The sequence below is a fragment of the Aquarana catesbeiana genome, linkage group LG11 (genome assembly GCF_042186555.1).
Source record: "Aquarana catesbeiana isolate 2022-GZ linkage group LG11, ASM4218655v1, whole genome shotgun sequence".
Lineage (NCBI taxonomy): Eukaryota > Metazoa > Chordata > Amphibia > Anura > Ranidae > Aquarana > Aquarana catesbeiana.
In genome coordinates, this window is record NC_133334.1 from 254,003,559 (window position 1) to 254,029,263 (window position 25,705).

General features: G+C 43.4%; 1 protein-coding gene across 1 annotated transcript in view; it reads right to left on the reverse strand.

Annotated features, from left to right (window-relative positions):
- Window positions 1–174: 174 nt before the first annotated feature.
- Window positions 175–25,705, reverse strand: part of LOC141112671 (Golgi apparatus protein 1-like) — a gene marked incomplete in the record, with an annotated part of 122,289 nt that continues 96,758 nt past the window's right edge. Inside the window, 22 exon segments of the mRNA XM_073605665.1 lie at window positions 175–2,602; window positions 4,484–4,590; window positions 4,680–4,800; window positions 6,735–6,842; window positions 9,135–9,236; window positions 9,477–9,619; window positions 10,748–10,871; window positions 10,961–11,098; window positions 11,177–11,269; window positions 14,351–14,468; window positions 14,958–15,046; window positions 15,163–15,276; window positions 15,364–15,426; window positions 15,634–15,720; window positions 17,016–17,153; window positions 17,428–17,581; window positions 17,673–17,774; window positions 17,913–18,034; window positions 18,137–18,351; window positions 18,820–19,003; window positions 23,126–23,197; window positions 23,329–23,532. Of these exon segments, the coding sequence (XP_073461766.1) occupies window positions 2,435–2,602; window positions 4,484–4,590; window positions 4,680–4,800; window positions 6,735–6,842; window positions 9,135–9,236; window positions 9,477–9,619; window positions 10,748–10,871; window positions 10,961–11,098; window positions 11,177–11,269; window positions 14,351–14,468; window positions 14,958–15,046; window positions 15,163–15,276; window positions 15,364–15,426; window positions 15,634–15,720; window positions 17,016–17,153; window positions 17,428–17,581; window positions 17,673–17,774; window positions 17,913–18,034; window positions 18,137–18,351; window positions 18,820–19,003; window positions 23,126–23,197; window positions 23,329–23,532 (2,766 nt within the window).

Genomic DNA, 25,705 nt, shown 5'->3' on the forward strand with positions numbered 1-25,705 from the left:
GAGAAGCAGAGAGACCCAGGGTGGATATCAAGGTTAACATAAGGAATGTAATGAAAAAGGAAAGGAACCATTTAAAAATTTCTTTAGCATGTTAAGGGGGAGTAAGGCACCATGGACATAAATGGCAGCTTTAACTGTTGAACCTTGTTTTAGGGATTCAGGAACACAACTGTATTTAGGTAGCATTTTTATTTTTTATTAAATCTTCCCATTTCTCTGTACAGAAAAAAAAAAATGCACATTATGCCGGAAACATTGGGTAACATTTCATTCTGACACAGCATGGACATGATGACCGGGTCTATACACAGAGCAAAAACAATGTACAAAAAGAAAAATGTACTCGAATGTGACAATTGGGAGGACATGGAAGTCTACGACCATTATTCAATGTGTGTGGGCGGGGCTCTGCTCCAGTGTATAATGCACGACCATACTGGGCCTGCAATGTCAGGGACAACAAGGGGGAAAGGGAGGGGTGTGGCTGCAGTCCAGGCTGTAGAGTGCAGGTGAGGGGGGAGGAGTGAGGTGGTTGATTATGTTCTATAGTAGTTCTCCGCATCCTTGTTAGCGGCAAAATATCTTGTAGCTGATAAAGAGAGGAAAAGAATAATTGGTGAAGGGTTTTGACATTAGCAGGTTTTGAGTGGGTGAAATGAAGCAAGCAATTGTAAGTTCTTCAGCCCAGGATGACAGTGCTACCCACACACAAAGCAGAAATTTTTTGGAAATCCGTATCGGATCAGCCAGGATCAATCACATCAATTTACGGAGGTCCCACAAAATCCACAATGCACTGGGGCCACAAGGTATTAAGATTTTAAAGATTTGGTGATTAAAGGATATATTGGACACTTTTCAGGACCAGTACCAGCTGCCTACACCACCACCAGTCACTGACAGCAGGCACCATCTCCTTTCAGTCATCACTAACACACAGGTAAAGAGCTGGGTGGACAGGGCCACCAATAGCAGCAGGACTTTAATGCGATGAATGAGTTCTATTAACAGATAAGGAATGTTGTTGGCATTTGTCCCCAGTAAGACACGGGGTTGACAGCTTGCAGACCCTGTGCTGGGGAGGGATGTTGGACAATAGTGGAAGACAAAGGTTTAAATAATGTGGGGCTTGTGTTTGGAGGTGGAAAGCGCACTTGTCAGGAAATGAATGCACGGAGTGTAATGGTTTAATGCTCAGAATCCAGCTCTGTTCACTTCTAACCCCCAGCTAGATGTACCTGCTCCACCTAACAGCACACCAAGGACCTGGCCATGTTCACAGATATAAGCCTAACGGAGCTGTAGAGCGTACAGCAAGTGCCCCGGTCTCCGGGCAGCATCAACCGTGGCACGCGCTGAACTTGCAGAAAATATTGCTCAGCGTCCAGTCGCAACGACTGGCTGCTGGGTACAGTAGTGCAAAATGGAGACCATGAGCGTCAACCTCTGCTCTTGGCCACGTGACAGTTCCACTCAGGGGGGGTAACCTTATAGCCAAGTCTGTCCAGCAGGGAACCCGAGTGGCTAGCAGCTAGAGGGCATCATGAAATGATCAGCATGAAAAATCGGGAGGCCAGACTATCAGTTTAAGCAAAATAGATAAATATTAGACGTTTCACAATGGGTGAGCAGAGAAGTAAAAACACAATTTAAAGACAAAAAAGTTAAGCAAAGGAGGAGCTTAAAGGGCACAACCCCCCCAAGTGTGAGGAAACCGCCAGAGATTGAGAATTAAAAGTTATCGGCACAGAAAGACACCACCACCGCAGCGGCCCCTTCCACCCAGGACAGTAATACTTTTTTGTGGAACCGGAGAAGAGAGAGCCACGGGATTGCACTATTAAAAATGCTCTATGTCCATTGCTGGAAATCATTAAGAAAAGTCCGCACTGCTCGGGAAGAGAAAGGACAGAAGAGTTCGTAGAGTTTTGGCAGGTTTGGAGCCGGGCGGTTTGCACTGATCCATCTCTGCAGACATCCGGGCTCAGACAGCATCACAAAGTGCTCAATCTCCACATCCCTTCCACATCTTGCCGTGGGGTTATGCAAAGTGGCTGAGGCACAGCTTCCAACTCTGGGAGGCATACCGTTAAAATAATAATCCCCTCTCTCCCACCCACCACCCCCCAAAAAAAGTCCACATAAAGCAACACGGCACTAGGAGAGTAGGGAGCTGTGCAGCAACAGGAGGCCTGAAGTCTCTGGATTGGGGGACAGAACGAGCAGATGAAGCAGAGGAGACGGGAGCCAGTTTATTTTTTCTTCCATTGCTCCATCCAGGTTCCACAGCGCTGGAGGGAGCTGGGAGGAAGAGGAAGATGGGATAGGACTGCATGGGAGAGCTGTACATGTGGCGACAGGCCTGCCCTCCCTCCCCAGAAGCCCCCTGCTTCTCAGAGCTCTTGCTGAGAGGTGTAGGAGGGGGTCCGATGCTCTACCTGTCCTTCAATTCTCTTGTCACCTTCTTGGTGATGCGACCACACAGCAGGCCTCCTAAGAAAAGCACGCACACGCTAACCATGACAACCGACAAGATGTAATTCTTGGATGGGGAACTCATCACTTGCATTGCCAAATCAGAAAATCCATCAGCCGGGGCCACCTGGAAGGAAAAAAATAAAATAAAATTTAACCACTTGAAGACCAAGCTTTTTCTGGCACTTTCCATTTACATGCAACAATCAGTTTTTTTTTTTTGCTAGAAAATTACTTCGAACCCAAACACTTTTTTTAAAGCGGAGACCCTAGAAAATAAATTGGTGGGTTTTGCAATTTTTTTATAACAAACAGTATTTGCGCAGCGGTTTTTCAAACAGAATTCCCCTCCAGCTGCTGGTAATAGCAATCCAGTGGCTAGCCACTCTCATTGCGATTACAAGAGAGCCGACCGCCGGCTTTTAAAAAAAGAGGTACCGGAGGTGATGCCTTCAGCTGCATCATCCCGGTACAACCACTTGACGTACCAGGTATGTGATTTTGCAGCAAGTGGTTAATCAACTTTATATAGTAAAGTAAACCTGGAAAACTCCATGCCGGTTGAATACATCCATGACAGCACAGAGGTGAGCTTTATGCCAAGCTGTTGCATATATACTTGTAGGACCTGCGTAACTGCTGTGTGCTGAAAGCATTCTCAATTGTCTTTCCCAAGCACTATGACCGTGCTGTCACTGAAAGCCTTTGATCACAAAGCAATAATCAATCACATGATCACCGACAGCCAATCACAGTCTATCCAAACCCGAGGATCTTTTTTTTCTTTGCAATTTATCCATGTAGGTCTCCAACGCTATACTGTCACTGGACAGAGAAAGATGGAGCAGCAGACTGATGAGCTCATCTCTGCTCTCACCTCCTACCATGCTCATTGCACTTGCAACACACTCGATTGGCTCTTTGTGCCACTTGTCTCCACCCCCCCTCTGAGGTCTGCGAAAAGCTGATACTGGTATTTTGACTGCCTGTAATACGAGCAGCTCAGCTTTAAAGTGGATATCTGATTGCCAAGCCATTTCCCTCTTGCTTCATACTACACAAAGCATCCCAGCACTGCAGATATACTTAATCTTTTGTACCAGCAGATCTCTGTTAGTGTGTGACCGAGGCTGGGGAAAGATTTTGTGAGGCAGACACAAAGGATTAAATCAAAATAGATACAGCGCTGGCTATGTGAATGGGCAAACACTGTGCAATAACACTGGGATCATACACAGATGATTAAATAAATGCTAGGCATATGTGGGTATCATAAATTCAGAAAAATAGTCTTTTTTTTTCTTTGATGACGCCCTGGAGGAGGGGCGAAACCCGTCGACGTAATATCCGGCTCACATCCTAAACCAGTGACACTGCTTCCTGTTCCCGTGGAACGCACGCTTACAGCGCCGAACGCGGAAGTCTCTCTGAATGCCTGTTCAATACATTGTTCTTGTGAGTAGCGCTGTTATGCGCAATTGATATCCTGTCTCTTCAGTACTTCACACCATAGTGTTTTCTTTATTTTTTATGGGTGATTTTGAAATCCTGCACCTAGAAGCACTCATCTCATGAACTTTGATCCAGAGTCATCTTTCGCCTTCATTGAATCACAGCTTATTGGCTTATCAGGTGATAGACTGTATAGCATAGGCTGAAGGATTGCTATTATCTCTGTTTATTGGGACTGTTTTTGATAATTTATACATATGTGTTTTATTTTAATTTCAATTCCTATTTTCATGAATTTATGATACCCACATATGCCTAGCATTTATTTAATCATCTGTGTATGATCCCAGTGTTATTGCACAGTGTTTGCCTATTCGCATAGCCAGCGCTGTATCTATTTTGATTTATCTTTTACGTATTAGTACTTTTTTTACAGCAGCGGCTAAACACACACATTCAATTATATTTTTTCGCTTCATAGTCAGTGACACATATATTGTTCACAGACACAAAGGATTGGCTGCTCTATGAATGGCGTGCAGGCTGTCTTGCTCACCTTGGCTGCATAGCTCCACATGTCCAGGCGGTCCTGCAGTCTCTTCTTGCACTCGGGCTGCAGTCGTACCATCTTGTCTTGTAATGCTTCTATCAAACAGGACATCTCTGCAATAGGAAAACACCATTACTTATTCAGATATGATCTGCTGGCCCATACAGGTTTAACATGGGAGCAGTTTAGGGGTGTTACTTACGGCGTCCTTTTCCTGGCGGGATGGCGGCACAGTGATGTTTTATGTCTAGCGCACAGGCCGTGTGCAACACAGGATCCACAAATATGTCTGCCTTACTTTCCTTCAGCATGTTCAGAACCTCCTGTTGCAAAAAGATGAAGGATCAGGATTACACCAGGTGGCAGAGAATATAGAAGCATCAGATCTTACGTACAATAAAGTGCATGTTCCCATACGTGGCCTGGGTTTTGGCATTCACACAAAGTTGGATGGGGCATTAAACAAATTTTTATATGCTCTACACTGGGGGTTCTCAACCACCAAGCTGGACTTTCCACCTACTGGGCCACAGATCACTGTCTGCTTAGACAGCTACTGCTATCAAAACGTTCGCACTGGATCGCCAACAGATCCTCCGCTGGGCCACAGCCTGCTACGTTACCGAAAAAGTGTACTCTTATTACCAGGATACTACTATTACTTTTTAAGAAAAATTAAAAAAGTTCAGATGGTGTTGCACCTGCACATGGAAAAACGTCACTCACAAAAGGCATTGGCGGGCAGTATGCAGGGTTCATCAGTCTTCATCTGCAGGGGGGGGGGGGGGGGGGATCTTCCCTGGGGTCACCATTTCAATGACACCAATGACTTGGGGGCTATTCTTCCCTGTGGGCCATGATCCCACTGAGACCAATGATTTGGGCAGCTATTCGATCCCTCTGTATAGGAATCCCTGTCCCACATTTGATATTCCAAGTGCAATATACAGAAAAGTAAAAATAAAAAATAAAAATAAAAGTCTAATTTGACTAAGAATATCTCTTTCCTACTCATTAAAGCCAAAGTACAAATATAATACCTTCTGTTAGAACCCAACCTGTATACTTGACACAAATACCAGGGTCGGCAACCCATCGATCGCGATCTACCCGATGATTGCAAACCGGTACCTGGTATACTGCGAACATGTCCCCTCATTGCCGACCCTGTGCTCTCCCCCTATAGCTGCAGAGTGGCGCATGCGCACATTCAGCCAATCCTAGGCTGCAGAGGCAGCCCCTGCCCCTTGCATATGAGGCCGCAGGGTGGGAAAATCCTCCAAAATAGTGGGTTCTTCCCCTTTGTGTAGTGCGCGCATCCCCACCGACCCTCCTCTCCGAATCCAAGGCGCTTGCGAGTGATATCATGCGAAAGGAGGGGGATCAGCTCCTGAATGTGAAGCTATGGCATGGCAGCTTCCCTGTGCCACTCTGCATTAGACAAGAATGTCTGGGCCCTCCCGGCCTCTGACCTGCTTACCCATCTTCTGCCCTACTGATCTCTATAATACACTGCTCTTCGTACAGCTGACCTCTGTACACGGCCCCACCTACTACTGATTTTTGTGCACTGCCCCACCTACTACCTGTAAGGAAAATGGCTGCACTTTGGTTCACTATATACTTTAGATAAGGGGCCTGAACTTTTTTTTTTATACAAGATAGATGAAATGCTAATTTCAATTTTAAATTTACTAAGCTAGCTATCTGCAAAAACAGGAAAGTACCGTACCTGCGGTGAGAATATTTGAATATAAGTACGGGAACAAGTTAGAACATCCCACCGCAAACCTGGGCCTAAAGCCAAAGGCACCTTTTTGAAAGTATCTTAAAAGGTTATTTCTATATTATTCATTTTCTCGGAATTTAAGCTAAGAAAATATATTTTGATAAAGGATATTTTGGGTACTTTTCGTTAGGTACTTTTTTTTTTAAGCACGTCAGATTATGCAAATGTCCATATAACTTCCATATGTCCATATAACTTGTGATATGTAACTTTTGATACTTGTACTCTTGTGATTGGATAAACTAAGGGACTGCCCCTTGGTTTGCCCCTAATGATGTATAATGAATTGTTGCCCTATATAACATGTGAAAAGATATAATAATATATATATATATATATATATATACACACACACACACACATACATATACATATACATATACATATACATATATATATATATATATATATATATATATATATATATAGGGTCCAAATGCTTTCTAGGGTAATGCAGTCACTTCTCACCTTCTTACAGCCAGGGGACTTTATCTTCAGTAGGTTCATCTTCAGACATTCCTCCACCTGCCCGGTGGGTTCCTGGGCCGCCGCCTCCTCGCCGCACAGGCTGTTAATCTGTGGGCACAGGGAGAATTCAGTAAAAAACTTAGAGCACAACATTCTCACTAGTCACAATCTCCACAGAAATTAACCCATTCACGCCTAAGGGTAAAACAAATCCAAATATCCAAGCACAATTTTGTAACTTTGACATGTGCTAGTAAAACTGTACAAATCACAACTACTTTGTGCATCCAGGTGGATTATACCTTTTTCCTGGACAAATTAGGCTTTTTGGTGGTAAATGGTAATGTATATCTCCTGATTTTATTTTTTTTTTTTTTCTTGATCATAATTTACCACTAAAGAAGCCAAAATTATTTCCCCTGCTCCTGGCTATTGCAGCAATACATATACATATGTGTATGTTAGTAGTAGTTGTTGTTTGTACCTGTAGTACAGCCCAGAAACAAATTGCACACATCTTACCTTTTTTTTATACTGCCTAAGGCTGCATTCACACCAGAGCGTTTTCAGCTCATAAAACGCCTGAAAACGCACAACAAGCAAAATTCCATTTATTTCAATGGCACCTGTTCACATCTGAGCAATTTGTCACCTGAAGCAAAACGCTTGTAAAAACGCCCTAAGCTCAAAAAAGAACATGAGCTTCTTTGGGGCAGATTACAGGCGTTTTTCTGCCTTTTACACTGGTGACCTGAACAAAATCGTGGCAAAAACGCTCTTTTGGCTGTGCTTCTGTGGATCACAGGAGTGAAGTTCATTTTGCACTCCTGTGACCCGTTTTCAGCAGAGAGCGGGCTGTAGCCTGCTCTCTGCTGACATCAGAGTTGGTCCAGGCTCCGTGTCATCATGACCATGGAGTCGTGATCCGCTTAGATCCCTGAACAGACACCTGGCTCAGCGAGCCGCTGAGAGCCTGAGCCGGTCACTCCCATCCCCTCCACATCCCAGCACTCCAGTGAGCGAGGAGGCGGAGCAGAGAGCTGTGAACTCTCTGCTCGGGGGAGCTGTTAAAATCAAGCAGTTGGCAGTGTTCGAAGGCTCGGTTCTCAGTGAACAGACACTGAGGGACAGATGCACCTAGGTAAGTATGAATAAAAAAACAAAACACACTTCTCTTGTAAAGCTATTAACCCCACTGATAACCAGAGCATGATACCTCAGTCACTCTTGATAGGCTCCTCCTTACCTGCTCTTCACCCTACAGGTACCACAGAGCATTCTATTTATGCCTAGAACACTGCCACTTATGACTCACCAAATGGCTTCTCTGCTCTAGGATTGGGCTGGTTGCAAAGAATTCTATGCCTGATAGGACCTGGCACCCCACAATTTCTACACCAATCAATACTCTTTGTATTAAAGGGGTTGTAAAGGTAATTAAAAAAAAAAAAAAAAAACACATGTTATACTAACCTTCACTGTGCAGCTCGTTTTGCACAGAATGGCCCCGAACCTGGTCTTCTGGGGTCCCTCGGCGGCTGTTTCAGCTCCTCCCCACAAGAACTAACCACCTTAATGCGAGCTCCCTTTCAATCCATCCACTGTACCCAATCAGCGGCCAGGCTGAGCGGTGAAATGGATGTCGGGAGCGAGCGGCTGACTTTCGAGGGGGGGGGGCGGGCGGGGGGCTGTTGGCGGCGGTAATGTCGGAAGTTTTTTCACCTTAATGCATTGAATGCATTAAGGTGAAAACATTTTTACCTTTACAACCCCTTTAACTTCAATACTCAGTATGCAAACGACCACTGCTCACCATAGTCTTGTCTATATCCCCATCCCACACATTCCTGGATCATAAGGCTCAGCTGAAGTGGGTGCTGTATCAACTACCAGCTGGACACTGGATAAATTACAGATCAATGCACATATTCCTCAATACACTGTGGATCTTCAAATGCAGTCCAAAGCTTTTATTGTAGAGAGATCAAATCACAAAACAAGCGCAATGTTTCGGACTCACCCCCCCCAGGGCCCCTTTGTCACATGCCTGACAAAGGGGTCCTGCGTGGCTCCGAAACATTGCACTTGTTTTGCGCAATAATCTCTGCAATAAAAGCTTTGGACTGCATTTGAAGATCCACGGTGTGCTGGTAAATATGTGCACTGCTCACCATAAACTCTCCCAATCCCCCCCAACCTTCCCCATGCCTGTTGACTTTTTACTTTCTACAACATCCTATTGTTTATGGGGAAATTCTATCTGGTTTCTAAATTTACTGATGTATAAAGGAGAGAAGAACATGCTATGCACTGAGTCCTAGGAAAGTCATCACCATATTTCCAGGAAACATTTAAATTCTTACCAGCAGGTGAAGACCATAGCACACAAAACACCATTACCTCTTCAGAACACTGCATCTGCAGCTGAGGATCGAGCCGGTAATCTAGCGCAGTCTCCTGAATGATGACGCGAATCTGGTCCTCACAGTCTGGCGACAGACGCTGTGTACAAAGCAAATTGTCAAGAAAGTCTTGCTCCAATAAAATATTTGATTACAAGAAAAAAAAAAGCTTCTGCCAAGTGTCATGGCAGGAAAAAAAAAAAGAAAAAACATGATCTACCGGACAGAGGGAGTGACCCGGACAGAGGGTGAAAAGGATCTATGGGGCTAAAAGAGAGTGACGGAGTGACGGAGAACAATGCACAATTGTCTGTGCTCCTCAGCCGTGTCCGTGACCTACCTGGTCTGCATACTTAAGCTTGAGGCAGGAGATGACAAGTCCTTCCAGTTCCGTGTCATCTCTGGCATTGTTGATGATGGTCTGGCAGAATTTGGGAATGTCAGCTTTGCAGGATTTGCGGAGTATGGGGTTTAGCCGATAATCTGTGAGAAGACAAACAGTAGCTGAATTTTACTCCAAATCCAAAGCAGTTTGCGGGTCAAATCCCCAATATTAACCACTTGCCGACCGCCCTATAGCAGTTTTACAGCTACAGGGTGGCCATTGTGCTCAGGATCACATATACACGTGATCCTACACTTCTGGATAGGGGGTACGAATGTGCACCGATAGTGCCTCGCTCCCACAGTGATTACACACAGCAGGAGCCATTCAGCGGGTACAGAGGACTCGATGTCTGCCGGCACCCGCCGATCATCAGCCACAGAGCCAGAACTGCAATCTGCCTATGTAAACAAGGCAGACTGCTGTTCTGACAGGAGGGAAGGCATGGATCCTGTTTTCTCTGCAAAGCAGGAACCAGGATCCATGTCTTCCCCTAGTAAAAGCACCTCCCACAGTTTAGAAAAACCCTGGTCAGGCACACAGGTAACCCTTTGATCGCCCCTGGTGTTAACACGTTCCCAGCCAGTATCATTACAGTGCATATTTTTAGCACTGAAAACTGTATTAGTGTCACTGGTCCCCAAAAAGTGTCAAAATTGTCAGAATGTCCGCCACAATAATTGCAGTCTCGCTATAGGTCACTAATAGCTGCCATTACAAGTTAAAACAAAAAATAAAAATATCCCATACTTTGTAGACGCTATAACTGTTGCACAAACCAATCAATATATACTCTTATTGGGATTATTTTACCAAAAAATATGTAGCACAATATATATTACATTTTTTATTGGATACGTTTTGTTTTATAGCAGAAAAAAAAAAAATTGTATTTTTCAAATTTGTTTTTTTTTTTTTTTATTTAAAAAAAAAAAAAAAAAAAAAAAAAAAAACCCCCACGGCAAGGTGGTGATCAAATACCAAAAGAAAGCCATTTGTGGGAAAAAAGGACATTTTTATTTGGGTACAGTGTGGCAGGACTGCGCAACTGTCAGTGGCGTATCGCAATAAATGGCCTGGTCAGGAAGGGGGGTAAATCTTAAGGTGGTTAACGAAATGTGGACAGCAGCTAAACTACTTGCCCTGGGGGCGCACGCACCTGCACCCCTGGGGGGGGGGGGGGGGGGGGGGAGCACATCTGTATTCTGTGGTTACATGGGACATACCTGTGTTCTGGGTAATCTGTCGCTTTGTAATCATCTGTTTGCATTTGGGGTCCATGGTCTCTGTATTCTTGTTCTGTTTCAGACACAGCAGGATGTTCTTTGGGTCAGTGTCACTGCAGAACCTCTGTGGAGAGAACAGGAATGGGGAAGTTTTGAGATTGGGGGCTACTCTTGGGGTTATTCCCAGACACTGATACAGAGAGCAGCGCTAACCTTGATCATCTGTTTGCAGACCCTCATTAGTGTGTAATCCAACTCAGGGTCCATCATCTCAGTCTCCTGTAGTTTGAAGATCTTCTGATGGCAGGTCGGACTCAGCTGCTTCTTGCTTTCCTTCAGACACTCAATGATCTGAGACAATACAGAAAGGTTAATATAAACTGATACAGGGTAAGAGGAGGAAATTTGGCCAGTAGAGGGCAGGCTCACCTGAGCATTACCGAAGGGTATATTAGGGCAGATGGAGGTGATGTCAGTCTTACAAGCGTCATACAGTTTGGGCTCTAGGCGGATGTCCTCTGACTGAAAGGAAAATCCCAGAGTTCAGTATCTATATCCCACAAAGGGTCACTATTTAAAATTTCTGTCCAGGGACTCATACAAGAATTTTCTGCGAATAAGCTGTACGTAGAGACGTGACCGATTACAGCCTCCCTGGCTACAATCCATCTATGGGTTAACACTTATAATAGAATTCCGGACTTTACCTAGCCTTAAAAACCCTTTTCTCCCCTTCCTAACACCTATACTAACCTGTGTAAGAAAGATCTATTTTCAACCTGCTTTGGTCATGTGACTCGGCTTCCCCAAGTCATCCAACAGCTGTTGCAAGGAAGAGGATGCGGTACTGACAATGGAAGCCTATGGGTGATGTCACTGTTCAGGCATAACCAGCTGTTATCGAATGCTCTCTCCTCTCATTACAGCTGGTGCTGGCTGACACAGGTGAGATCACGTGACCAGACTGGCCTGAAAATAGGCAAGTACACAGATTTTTCTTACAAAGGTTAGTCAGAATAGATGTTAGAAGGGGGGAGGTAGCATTAAGATTAGGTAGAGTCCAGAATTCTACTATAATGAGTAAAAAGTTCTCACAATTTCTGTAATTATTCCCTAGTTCTGCGGAGAACTTTTACATCAAGTGCACTATGATTTACCATCAGAGAGGGGCAGGAGAAAGGCCACACAAAGACCCAGCATAGCAATCTTAGAACAGCAGATCTTAGTGCTCACTTTCTGTAGGAAATCTGCTGTGCAATAGAGAGAAACATCACAGGAAATAGATAGTCTTTACAGTGTGCATGTGAATATGCCCAGCTTAACCACTGGCCGACCCAGCCTTTTTCTGACATTTGTTTACAAGTAAAATCAGCACTTCTTGCTAGAAAATTACTTAGAATACACACACATATATACACACACTTTAGCCGGGGCCCCTAGAGAATAAAATGGCGGTCGTTGCAATATTTTACATCATACTGCATTTGTGCAGCAGTCTTTCAAACGGAATGCTTATTTTTTTTTTTTTTTTGAAAGACGACGTTATGTTGAGTAAATGGATACCCAGCATGTCATCTTTTAAAACTGCACACGCTCGTGGAATGGCGACAAACTACGGTACTTAAAAATCTCCATAGGCGATGCCTTAAAATTTTTTTACAGGTTAGCTGCTTAGAGTTAGAGGAGGTCTAGCACTAGAATTATTGCTCTCGCTCTAACATTCGCAGTGATACCTCGCATGTGTGGTTTGAACACCAATTACATATGCGGGCACGACCTATGTATGCGTTCGCTTCACCCCAGATCTCTCTTACCTTTAAAAGGTAAATAAATAAAAAAAAAAAAAAAAAAATCCTGTCTGCCTGCCCAGAGAACAGGAAGGGACGTCAGACGTCGCTCCGGTCCTCCAAGGGCATAGAGCAGAGTGGCAGCTATCTTGCCCCCCACTCGACTTCCTGCCTAGCCATCAGCCACACCGGATCAGTTTCAGGCTGATGGTTCCGGTAAGCTCGGAAACAACCGGGAAGCGGCAGGGGAACCTCTGCCTATATAAGTTCTCACAGCAAATCTTATGCTGGGATCACTTTTATCAGAAAGCCGACCGCCTGAGGGAAAAGAATAAAATAAAATGATACCGGGGTTATGGCACCTAGCTACGGTATTTACCATAACTGTAAAGTCATTACATACATTTACAGCTAGGCGGTCGACAAGTAGGTTAATGTATACATGATATTTGAACTTACAGTGAAATCCTTTTATGCCTTTATGTGTCATAGCAGATAAACCAGAGAAGTAGACTTCCAAGCACGAATCATTGTGGAAATGATAGCCTAGGATAGACCTTAGTTCTTTAGCACCTGTCTTTCAACAGTCAAACAGTTACACCATCCACCATAAAGCAGGTTGGTAGTTTAGACCTGGAGAAAGAAGGTCTGGGCAGAGTGGAAAGCACTACAAAGTGTTTGTGAATAAACCAAACAAGATCCGAACCAAGCCCCGTGTGGCCATTCTGGAGAAACAAGGAAAACAAGAATGCCCCCTCGCTGGATTCCTGTTAGTAACCAGGGAAGGGGTTTGAAAGAGAAAGATATATTAGGGAGTACATATGCCACAGGAGCATCCAATGCTTCTGCCCAGAGGTACTTTGACCTGGCCATGAACTTGGGAACTTTCCAACTGAGTCTGGACACAAAAGGGATCAACAGCTTGACTTCTCTTGACTGAGAGATCTTGTTCAAGATTCAATGCCGACTGAAACAGGAGCAAGTCGTCCAGGTAGCCCACCATTGCTATCTCATGTAGGTGCTAAAGAGCTAGTGTCTTACTGAAGACACGTGGCGCTGTCGCCAGACCAAAGGGCAAGGCAAGAAATAATGCATCTCTTCTACCATAAATTGAAGGAAAACAGTGATAATTGCCGTAAATAGGGACATGAAGGTAAGTGTCTGAGACTGAATGAGGCAAGAAAATCCCCTTGATGCAAGGAGGCTATCCATCTCCATACGAAACATGCGTTTGTGAAGTGTTTGCAGGTCCAGAAGCAGAAGAATAATCTACTTTGTTGGGAGCGTAAAACAGAACTCCTTACTGCAGTTTGGGGGGTTTGACCACCTCCAGGAGGTCCACCCCACTTTTAGTTTGGTCACATCTAGCATCCTGCTCACGTAGGTGGCGACAACAAACCCATCCATCATGAAGTATGGCTGGACAAATACACTAGAGGGAATCTGTAACTGAAACACTACTGTATAAAAATATGGAAAAACATAAAAGTAGGCAAGTCTCTGAAAACATACTAAAGTTTCCCCTTAAGACAACTGAATGGGTACCTACAAAACTGATGAATACCAGATGCTGAGGTGTTTCAGGTTCAGGCAATAGAGGTGTACAGGGTGTGTATATATTGGGGAAGGTCTGAGCAGCAGTATAAGCATTTTTTTTTTTTTTAAACAATCCCCTTATGCTGTGTTCTTGCAATATTGGACCTGAACAGCAAGGCCATGTCCTCATTATGTAAATATCTAAGTCTCTGTAGCATATATACAGACCCCAATGAAGAAATTATCTTGTGTATATATAGGGAACACGCAAGGATTTTACCATTTCCAGCTCCTCCACCCTCAGCTGCTTTCGGCACTTCAGGGATACTCTCTGCTCCTTCAGGTCCTGCAGAGTATCATTTCGGACTGTGGTGCTGAGGCAGATGACAACATCCACCCTGAAAGTAAAAGAATCCAAAAGATCAGAAAAAAAAAATCAGAGAAAGATCACTTCCTGAGCAGAATGAGGATGTATTGTTTGATAGCACTGCAAAGCCTTCCTAAACCAGAATGTATTTGCATGTCATCACTTCAATCACAAATCCAAATAGAAGTGATGACACATGTAGACCTTCTGGTTTTATCAGTCTCGGCATTGCTTCGCTTGACTAGAACAGAAGGGAAAGTAAAGACTAAAACACGATTCTCAAAGCGTGAAACCTGCTGTGTAAACTAAGGAGATACAAAAAGATTTTCACACCACAATGCAACTTTTTAGTATTTAATGTGTAAATACAAAACCCAACAACCGCAATAGAATTTGCTGATGGTATCCCAGACACAATGTTGGAAAACTATGAGGGCCTTGCTACAAAGTCATAATTGGCTGAACTGATTATACACCTGTAGGGGTGTAAGCTGAAGGGGGATATTATACGTATACTCACTTCTGTTTGATGTTGGGGCACAGCTTCAGCACGTCCTCCTTACAGGCCATCTTAAACTTGTAAGAGAAGCGAAAGTCTTTCATCTGGATCTGAATTATAAACACAAAAGACACAAAGATATTACAGAAATCCTGGGAATGAACTCTGTACACCCAAGTGACACATGGTCCTCTCCCCTGCCTGTCCCATCAGACCGCATTATTACCAGCTGGAAGTGGGTGACCCCCACCATGCACTTCTCATTCATCTCCTTCTGGTGTTTGTTCTGGATTAAGCATTCCATCAGGTCGCCGGAATCTATCTGATTGTCGGCCACCTCCTGCAGAAAAATACAGGAAATACTCCATTAGATATCCTTAGACCATGAAAACTATACTGATGGAGATGGATAATACAAAGTACGTACATGGCAGTATCCCTGGATGATGGGCTCACACGCTCTCATGAGAAGAGCTTCTATCTGAATGTCCTGCAAGACACAAACATTGACCATAAAGAATTTTGTCCTACTCACAGCCAGGATAACCCTGCAGGGGCACTTTAAACCTTAGTTTCTGATAACATTTTATGCAATAAGGGAGAAATAACACTATTTTTATGGCAGTTTCATGGATAGGAAAGATTACCTTGGGAAACACTACCTTTGTATGAACGTTAATCTGTATAAGACACCAACCTCAGACTCCAGCTCTGTCAGATTTCCCACAATCTCCCGGCAGTCTGGGATCAGCTCTTCCATGTGATCCTGCAAACACTCCAACTCCTACGTGAGAGAACATACACTGTCACCGATGAACACAGGGGTTGCTATGGGCTATATCTATAGGTCATTTTATTGCACTGTGCCTTGCTCAGCATAGCAGAAACCAGTTATCCATACTTCTATAGATTATAGTCCACAGAACACAGGGGGACCCTGCTCAGCATAGGAGAAGCTTGTTATTTATACTATCTACAGGTCATTGTTCTCCACTGAACACAGGGGGCCTTGCTTAGCATGGGAGGAGTCGGTTATCTATATTCGCACCACAATAGACACGCATAGATGTGAACCGGCTCCATTGAAAGCAAGTCTGGTTCACATGTTATGCGAACCAGACTGGCTTTCAATGATGCGGTTCACATATATGCAGGTCTGTTGTGGTGCGAATTAAAAAAAGGGTCCTGTGCGTTTTTCAGTCAGGTTCAGGTGCGATTTAAGTGTCAAATTTGCAACTGAACCACCGAATGGAAACCGCACCGGACTCTGCACAGAAACAGGCTCCGCATTTATGTGAAGCCAGCCTTAAGCAGAATAGTTGAAGCCCTTTATCTATATTTATACTAGTGTGAGTACTCCTGCGCTACCATATCTCTTATGTGTACTATGTGACTAATCCGTGCCAGTTTCCGACAGAACATATATCCATAACGTGAACTAAAAAAGCTGCTGCAAACACCAATTTGTGTTCCTACAAATAAAGAAGTGATATAATCATATAGTGTGGTGCGTGTCTTTCAATGCTAAAATGCAACAAATCCTGTGTCATACAATTTTACTAATTTTGATTTATTTATAAGTGAAGGAAAAAAAAAAAAATAAAAAAGGTGCTTTCTGCTGGTTGGTAATCCACTGTTGTGCACATATAATAAATATATCAACTGGTATTAATATATATAAGTCCATAAGCTGTGGATATTATATGGACTTATAATAGATATATGAACAGGTATCACCATATACGCGCACAGTGGATTACAAACCAGCAGGAATGTACAATAGGGCACCTTTTATTTATTTTTTCCTTCTTCACTTAAACAATTTTACACATTTTGGTTTATTTAGACAGTAGATATTTATGACACGGGATTTGTTGCATTTTAGCATTGAAAGAAGAACAGCTTCTTTTTTATTGGTCAAACACCTGTGGCTCAACTCTACACAGGAGACATCTGTTACCCGTACCATATCACCAGTTCCAGCTAGGTCACTGTGTGTGTGTGTGTATATATATATATAAAAAAAATAAAAATAATAATATAATAAGCTAAAAATTAGGGAAAACAGGATGACATTACCTGTCCAGTCTCAGTTTTCTCATTGCACCATTTCCCCAGCTCTGTCATACATTTGGCCTGCAAGGCAGGATCCAGCTTCACGTCCAGCGCCCTCTGATGAAGTATTCGCAGAACTTCAGCTCGGCACTCACGAGATAACTACAAGTAAAAACAGAAGAATTATTTTTTTGAGGAAGTTATAGTCTAATATATTTCTGCTGTCAGCTTTCGTAAAGGGTTTGCAGGTTCAGTACTGTAGAAGCAGAATGGCAGATACTCGGGAGTCCCAAATCAATGAAAGCTGATTATAATTCTAGAGGAATACTTTCTCCTGTAACCAGAACATTTATCAGGACTAAAAGTTCCATTTATCCACAAAGAATCTATAGAATATCTGCCTGTATGAATGTATGCCTTTTTGCGCAGCACTCACCCTCCTGCCTTGCTCCTCTGTGCGGTAAGCATGGCGGTAGAGACAGGAAAAGATGGCACCTGCCGGCATGTTCTCACTAGTTTCATTCCATCCATGTGCATAGCAGAGGCGCGAGGCATCACCCTGGCATTTCCGGAACAAGATGGGATCCAGTCTGAGGGAGAGGTTAAAAGTCAGTGTTGTAACCAACTTCCAGACTTCCAGACTACAAATAAAAATACATTTGATAGAAGGTATGTTCTTACTTCCAGTCCCGGGAAATGAAATACTGCAGCTCCAGCAGCCGGTGCTCACAGTCCTCCACCATCTTCTCTGTGTACAGGTGTTCCATGAGACATGAAAGTATCCTACAAGAGGGCACAACATGCATTTCAATACCTTTGATTCTCTCAAAAGGCTCCCACACTGCTTGTAGGAAAACCTTTGTTTTTTTTGGTAGCTGGAGTTGAGATTTTAATAGGCTGTGCAGCTGTGTGGACACTCACATAGGATCTCCTGAGCGGATGTGTTTGCAGGCGGTTTGGATGACGGACTCACAGGCTTCATTAAGGGCACGGTCTATACGGTAATCTGCGGCAGGGTCCGTCTCCTGTACTAGTGTTTGAAGCTGTAATATAAAATAAGATGATTGACACTAAGCGGCCCAGCTGACAGACATGTGGGGTAAATTCTGGAAACTGGAACAGCAGTAAAAATAGCAAGAACTCACCGCCTGCTGGCACTTTTCCGCTACGTTTCCTTTCTCTCCGCGTACCACCTTCATCAGACAGTGCAGTGTGCGCCCTTTCCGGTGCAGCCCTGAGCAATGGTGTTCAATTTCACCTCTGCAACTGAGGATAATCTCTGGGCTCAGAGAGAAGTCTTCCATCAGCATGCGCCTGTAGTCCAGCATCTCTCCCTGACACTCGCTGCTCACCTGGCGGCCTATGAAGACAAAGCAGACATACTGAGTTCTAGGAATGTTGGCCAGAGACCTCCACAAAATATGAGAATCAGTTGCTGAAAATATTACCACACAAATGTAATCATAAACATAATAATGTGGTAATTATCTACTGTGGGCAGCTGCCATAGTCTATGTTGGTTTATCAAGTTTAGCTGCAGTTAAATGTGCGTGCGAATCCAAGATGCAAACCCAAGAGGGGCGTGCGTGCAAAACTGCTTACTTCATTGTTACATAAATCTGAAAGTTTAATGTGTCAGCCCCCTCAGAGCCCCTCTCTATTACACACCAGTGTGCAATGGTCTGTCTGCAGCTGCCATAGCTTATGTTGGTCACCAAATTTAGTGGCAGTTAAAGCAGCATGCGTGCAAACCCAAGAAATTGAGCATACATGTAAAAGTGCCTAATGTGTCAATCCCCCCCCCCCGGCCACCCTCTCTACCACTCACCTCTGTGCACCGCAGATTCCAGACACAGGAGTAGGTATGAAAGACGTGCTTCCCTGGAGCGAGGGTGATTCTCCACATTGCAGCGATATTTCTTCAGGTCGGCCTTGCAGGACTTTGCCAGCGAATAACTCACCTTGTAGTCCTGAGCAATCAACTTTTGACGTGTGGTGAGAGCATCTCGGCACTGAAGGGGGAGGGAAAATTCACACTTTTTTGCAAATAAAGTACTGCAGCAAACCAAGGTAGACAGGCACATACAGATTAAAGAGCTTTCAAAAGGTCTTCTATTGCTTTTCTGTGACATCTGGTGAGCTCAGTCATCTCATGGATTTTTACATCTTTTGAGGACAATAGCCTTTACAATAACATGATCTCTGCTCTATGAGCAGCGACTGGGTCTATTTAAAAAACGTTTTTATCACCATAATTTTGGCTTTATCTCAGTTGTCCCTCACTTTACTTTCCTGCTTGTAAAATGTCTTCCTGCATAACACCAATGGTAACATGGCCAACTTGCCAACAGGAGGGGAGCAATGCCTTTTTTGTGTTTAGTGTCTATTACAGCTGCACGATTCTGGATAAAATGAGAAAACAAGTTTTTTTTTTTTTTGCTTAGAATAAAGAGCACGATTCTCGCAGCGTAACATCTTTCACATTATACAAAAAAAATGGGCTAACTTTACGGTTTATTTTTTTTAATTCATTGAAGTGTATTTTTTCCTAAAAAATTGCTTTTGAAAGACTGCTGCGCAAATACAGTGTGACAAAATAATTTAACAATCTCCATTTTATTCTTTAGGGCCTCTGCTAAATAAATATATTATCCTGGCTGAGTTTTTTTCCCTTTTGACAGCTTTGAGCAGAGAATGGTTCTGCACTCGTTTAACATGAATCTGGGAAATGCTGGACTAAGAGCGTGGGGGGGGGGGTTGAATTTTGAAATTTTGATCATGATTGATTTATTTAACGATTAAAAGGGGTTTAAACCCTCGTGTTTTTTCACCTTAATGCATCCTATGCATTAAGGTGAAAAAACTTCTGACAGTGACCGCCCCCCCCAGCCCCCGTTTTACTCACCTGAGCCCTTCGATCCCTCGGCAGAGACGGGCTGTACCTCTCTGCCCGGTGTTCTCAGCTCTTTATTGGATAGATTGATAGCAGTGCAGCCATTGGCTCCCGCTGCTGTCAATCAAATAAATGACCGGGGGGGGGGGGGGTGGGGGGGGGACCGTGAGAACCGCCGGGGGACCCCAGAAGATGGTGATTGGGGGCCACACTGTGCAAAATGAACTGCACAGTGGAGGCAAGTATGACATGTTTGTTATTTTTTTTTTTTTTTTTTTAAACGAGGGATTATAAACACTTTCCAGCATTTGTTAACCTCCCTGGCGGTATGACTATTTCAGATTTTTGCGTCTCAAAGCGGTACAATTATTTTGCACTTTTTGGTTGCTATGCACAATCTCAAGTTTCCAGGCAGAAAGAACAGTATATATAATATAAAACTGCATGCAGGGCATGAGCCAAAGCACTGGGGGCAAAAGGGAGGTGAAATAATTTCATACAGTACTATAATCTGTAAGATTACAGTACGTGTTATGATTGACATTTTTTTGAATTTGCCGCCAGGCTCCGCCCCTGTGCGTCGCGACGCTCGCAGGGAACGGAGCCTGGCACAGAGAGGCTTTGGGCAGAGGACGGAGCCCGCAGACAGCGCGGGGGCACATCGCAGGATCCTGGGGAAAAGGTAAGTATACCACACCAGGATCCTGAGATGTAATCCCGAGTGTGGCTCGGGGTTACTGCTAATGGTGCTGAAATTTAACCCCGAGCCACACTCGGGAATACCGTCAGGGAGGTTAACCCCCTGTATACCCTAAAAACCCTGGCTGATCCTGCCTGACTACACCTTCCCCTCTGCATACAGACCACAATAATCATGGCTGCTGAGCCCGATACCGTGGTCTGTTTGCGTGATTCTGTCAGCCGCAGCTTTCCTTTCTGCAGCTCACCCTGTCCTCTGTTGTCCCCTCCCTGCTTGTACCAGCACTCGCCCCCCCCCCCAGCTCTGTATCTGCTAAAAAATCTTCTCATCTCCTCTGTACCTTACTAACATGTGTCCCTGTTTAACGTAAAAAATCCGCCGATCTGTACCTTGTATGAGCACGGCTCTCCTCCCAACTGATTATCAGCTCTCTGTCTCTTCCCTCCTCCCCGCCCACTGCAGCTGTGAGCCGGAGAGAGGAGGAGGAAAGGAATCAGCTGTGCGCCCGGAGCAGAGCTTATATCAGTACAGATCGACAGATTTTTTTTTACAGAACACAGGCACACATCTAATTAAAAAGGTACAGAGGAGATGAGATGAGATGAGAAGAGTCTATCCTTCGAAGGGCAGGAACAACACCCCAGAGATCTGCTACGTCCAACAACGGAAGCTCTCAGAAAATAATCAATGTCAAATACAAGTTTTTGCTGTTTTGGATTTCCACCAGTATTTTCTGTGCAATTTAGACCACGTAACCACATGGCTCCTCCACTTCTTCCTTCTCTAGTACAATGTATTTTCAACAAGAATAGAGTTCTGATGCACAAAAGAGGAAGGGGATTTTTTTTTTAAATGGTTAAAATTGTACAGCAAAGTAGTTCGGAAATGAAAGGAGAAGGATTATATAATAGGAACAAAGCAGGCGTGTTCCCTGCTTTAGTTTCAAGTCCATGTTTAACCACTTAACCTCCCTGGCGGTAGGATTATGACAGAGTTTTGCGTCTCAAAGTGATACAATTGTTTTGCATAGAAATTTAGCGTTTTATATTGTAGGCCTGTAATTCTTAGCAATAACACACTTAAATCTGTCCAAGAGTCTAGTAGATAACCCGGGTATGATAAGGTTTGAAACACAAAAAAACAAATTATAATAAATAACTATAAAATTTTTAAAATAATAATAATAATAATAAAATGAATTTCCCCACGATTCACTATCGCTCAATTCTGCAAGTGTTCTAATTTATTATCGCTGTCTTCTAGCTGGTCTAAAACCACTTTTGACGTAAAATGGAAACACTTTAGTTGCTATGGGCAATCTCAAGTTTCCAGGCAGAAAGAAAAGTATATATAACATAATACTGCATACAGGGCATTGGACAAAGCACTGGGGACAAAAGGGATGTGAAATGATTTCATACAGTAATGTAATCTGTAAGATTGGTGTACTGTATGGGTTATGAATTTTCAATTTTTTGAATTTGCCGCCAGGCTCCGCCCCCGTGCGTCGTGACGCTCGCAGGGAACGGAGCCCGGCACACAGGACATTGGGGCGGAGGACAGGGCCCGCAGACACAGCGGGGGGACATGGTAAGTAACCTTCACCAGGATCCTGCAATGCAATCCCGAGTGTGGCTCGGGGGTTACCGCTAATGGTACTGAAATTTAACCCTGAGCCACACTCGGGAAAACTGCCAGGGAGGTTAAGGACCAAGCCTATTTCTGACACTTGTTGTGTTAAAATCTATTTTTTGCTAGAAAATTACTTCACACCCCCAAACATGAAAATTTTTTTTTCTTAGCAGAGACCCTAGAGAATAAATACTTTGTCACACCGTATTTGCGCAGCGGTCCTACAAAACGCAATTTTTTGGGGGAAAAATGTTTACAGGTTACCTGTTTAGAGTTACAGAGGAGGTCTAATGCTAGAACTATTGCTCTCGTTGTAATGATTGTGGCGATACCTCACATGTGTGGTTTGAACACTGTTTACATATGTGGGCACGACTTGTGTTTGCATTCAGAGGGACGGGGTGCTTTAAATATATTATTTTTCACTGTCCCTTTAAAAAAAAAAAAAAAAAAATTATCAATCACCTTTATTCCTATTACAAGGAATGTAAACATCCCTTGTAACAGAAATAAGCGGGATAGGGCCTCTTTAATGCAAGATCTGGGGTCAAAAAGACCTTAGATTTCACATTTACACGTAAAAATAATAATAAAAAAAAAAGTGGCCCTTTAAGAATGGAGGGCGGAAGTGACGTTTTAAGTCGCTCTGGTCCTCCAAGGGCATAGAGTTAAGTGGGAGGCTATCTTGCCCTCACTCGACTTCCTTCCATCAGGCAATCGGATCGGGTCAGCCGCTACTGTTGGCTTTGATAAGCAGTGGAAGGACCGCCGCACATAAAAGTGATCACATGGAGAATCCACCGATGGGAGCACTTTTATGTTAAAGCGGACCGCCTGCCTTTTAAAAATATACCATATACATATACACACACATGCAGTATGTAAGAGCTTATTGCCTGCTGGACTTACACGCTCGCTCATGGATTCCTCAAACTTATGGTTGAAGAGACACTTGTAGACTCTGCCTTCTCCTGCCTGGACCTGCACACAGAATGAAAAGCAGTGAGGACATAACAGAGGCATGGGGGAAGAGGTGCTGTAAGAAACCTCATGTTATCTACAGATGATGGGTATATCAAACTAAACAAGGTACACAAGGCAACATCACTTACTGTATCACAAAATCGCTCGCGGTCATCACGGCAGGCGAAGTAGAGGTGGCGGTCTAGGTGGAAGTCATCGGATGACAGCTCGGCCACACGCAAGATTGCCTGTTTGCACTTATCAGAAGCTGGTGACTGAGCATCGGTCTCCTCCGCCTCCTTTACCATGGCCTTCTCCAGGCAAGCCACCACTTCACCCTGAGAATGAGGGTCCTGAGCAAAGACAGATAACGTATTAGTAGAAGGACACAACGGGTGGGAAAGCACCACAAAACAATGGACTTGGTGCTATACTGAGACATTGGTGACCCATAATTCCCCATGGTCAGGCTCAAGAGACTGCAAACTTCCAAGAAAAGATGTGTCCCTCACAGTAGCTAGAAATATCAGGGGGGGTCATAAAACCTCCTAGGCTGAAAACTGGGCATTTTCTGCACTGTGTAAGTTTTTTTCCTCTGTGTTCATGAACTTCTTACTAAACTGAGATAAATAAGAAAATTGCATTTGGGGAGAATGATCTTTGGCTACCAGTGACCTATCACTCCTATGAGAGTACCTGAGAGTCTTATAACCAATGATGCTTGTTGGATTTCACACCTTTATCTCAGGAATTTAGTAACCCCTTTCCAATGAGCGTACACATATATGCTGCCTCACCGAAGCAGGTCTTTATCCATGGGGTCACATATATGCACTACTGTGTGCTGAGTGTGTACACCCAGCACAGAGATTGAGATGTCACAGACAGTTCGGGGTCTCATACTAGCAACTGGGAACTGGGTCCCGATCACCTGATTGCTGTGATTGGCTATCACAGTGATCAGTCACTGTACAGCCCCACCCCGTGTGTTTTTTCTCTTCCAGGGTGGAGAAAAATTTACAAAATTTATACACGCAGAATACATTATAGACTACATCATATACAAAGTTACATTACAGCCTCATGAATATGGGGCTTAGAAAATCCGCTCATACAGCCTGTAAAAGCACCTCTGTTAGCCTGTGTGACCCATGCACAAGGGCATTTACAGGAGTATTTGAGAAGGAACATTAACAGGCCAAAAAAAAAAAATGCATGCAAATTTATTTTAATGGCCACCTTAAATATTCTGGCCAGTAGAATGCCTTTACGCTCAACGCCATGTGCACATATATATTGTAATATTAGAGGCATTTTTTCTGCCAGAAAAACTGCAGCTCATTTTCAAAACATAGTGCATTGTACCCTTTTCTACTTGCTGGAAGAGAAAATTTAAAATAGTGCGATTTGGATTTGACCCAAGTCATCGTTAAGGTTAGGGTTTAAATGTCAAGGTCAGTGTATTTTAGGAATTTAAATTTAAAAAAGGTTGTTTTTTATTAAGTGTCCGTGTGTTTTAGGCAGGATCAAAATGAGCAAAATGTGTAGTATTGTTTCTGGGCCGTACTACGGGTACATACATACATATAGGTGGTATCGCTGCCATTGTTGGGTGTAGGAGAATTTGTTTTGGGTTGTTCTTTGGTGGTATGCCATGGTAATAGCAAGAAATACACAACTAAATGGTAACTAAAAAAAAAAAGTATATACACACACACACAGTATAATCACAAGAGTACACCCCTCACAATTTTGTAAATATGTTATTCTATCTTTTCATGTGACAACACTGGAGAAATGACACTTTGCTACAATGCAAAGTAGTGAGTGTACAGCTTGTATAACAATGTAAATTTGCTGCCCCCTCAAAATAACAACACACAGCCATTAATGTCTAAACCGCTGGCAACAAAAGTGAGTACACCCCTAAGTGAAAATGTCATGTGACTCGTTAGTGTTACAAGGTCGCAGGTGTGAATGGGGAGCAGGTGTGTTTAAATTTTTATGTAGAGCAACAATTCTCTTTTTTTTTTTTTTTTAGATCCTCAGAGAATTGTTGCTCTACATAAAAAATTAAACACACCTGCTCCCCATTCACACCGGGACCTTGTAACACTAATGAGTCACATGACATTTTCACTTAGGGGTGTACTCACTTTTGTTGCCAGCGGTTTAGACATTAATGGCTGTGTGTTGAGTTATTTTGAGGGGGCAGCAAATTTACACTGTTATACAAGCTGTACACTCACTACTTTACATTGTAGCAAAGTGTCATTTCTTCAGTGTTGTCAAATGAAAAGATAGAATAAAATATTTACAAAAATGTGAGGGTGTACTCACTTTTGTGAGATAGTGATAGTGTGCGAATATCTATCTATATTTTTACTATTTTGTGCCAGTTTTCCTTTGATTAAAAAAAATCCATTATGAATTTACCACCAAATAAAAGCCCAATAAGTCCTGAAAAAGATGCGGTATACTTAACCCAGATATACAAAGTGGTTGCGATGATATGTACAGTTTTAC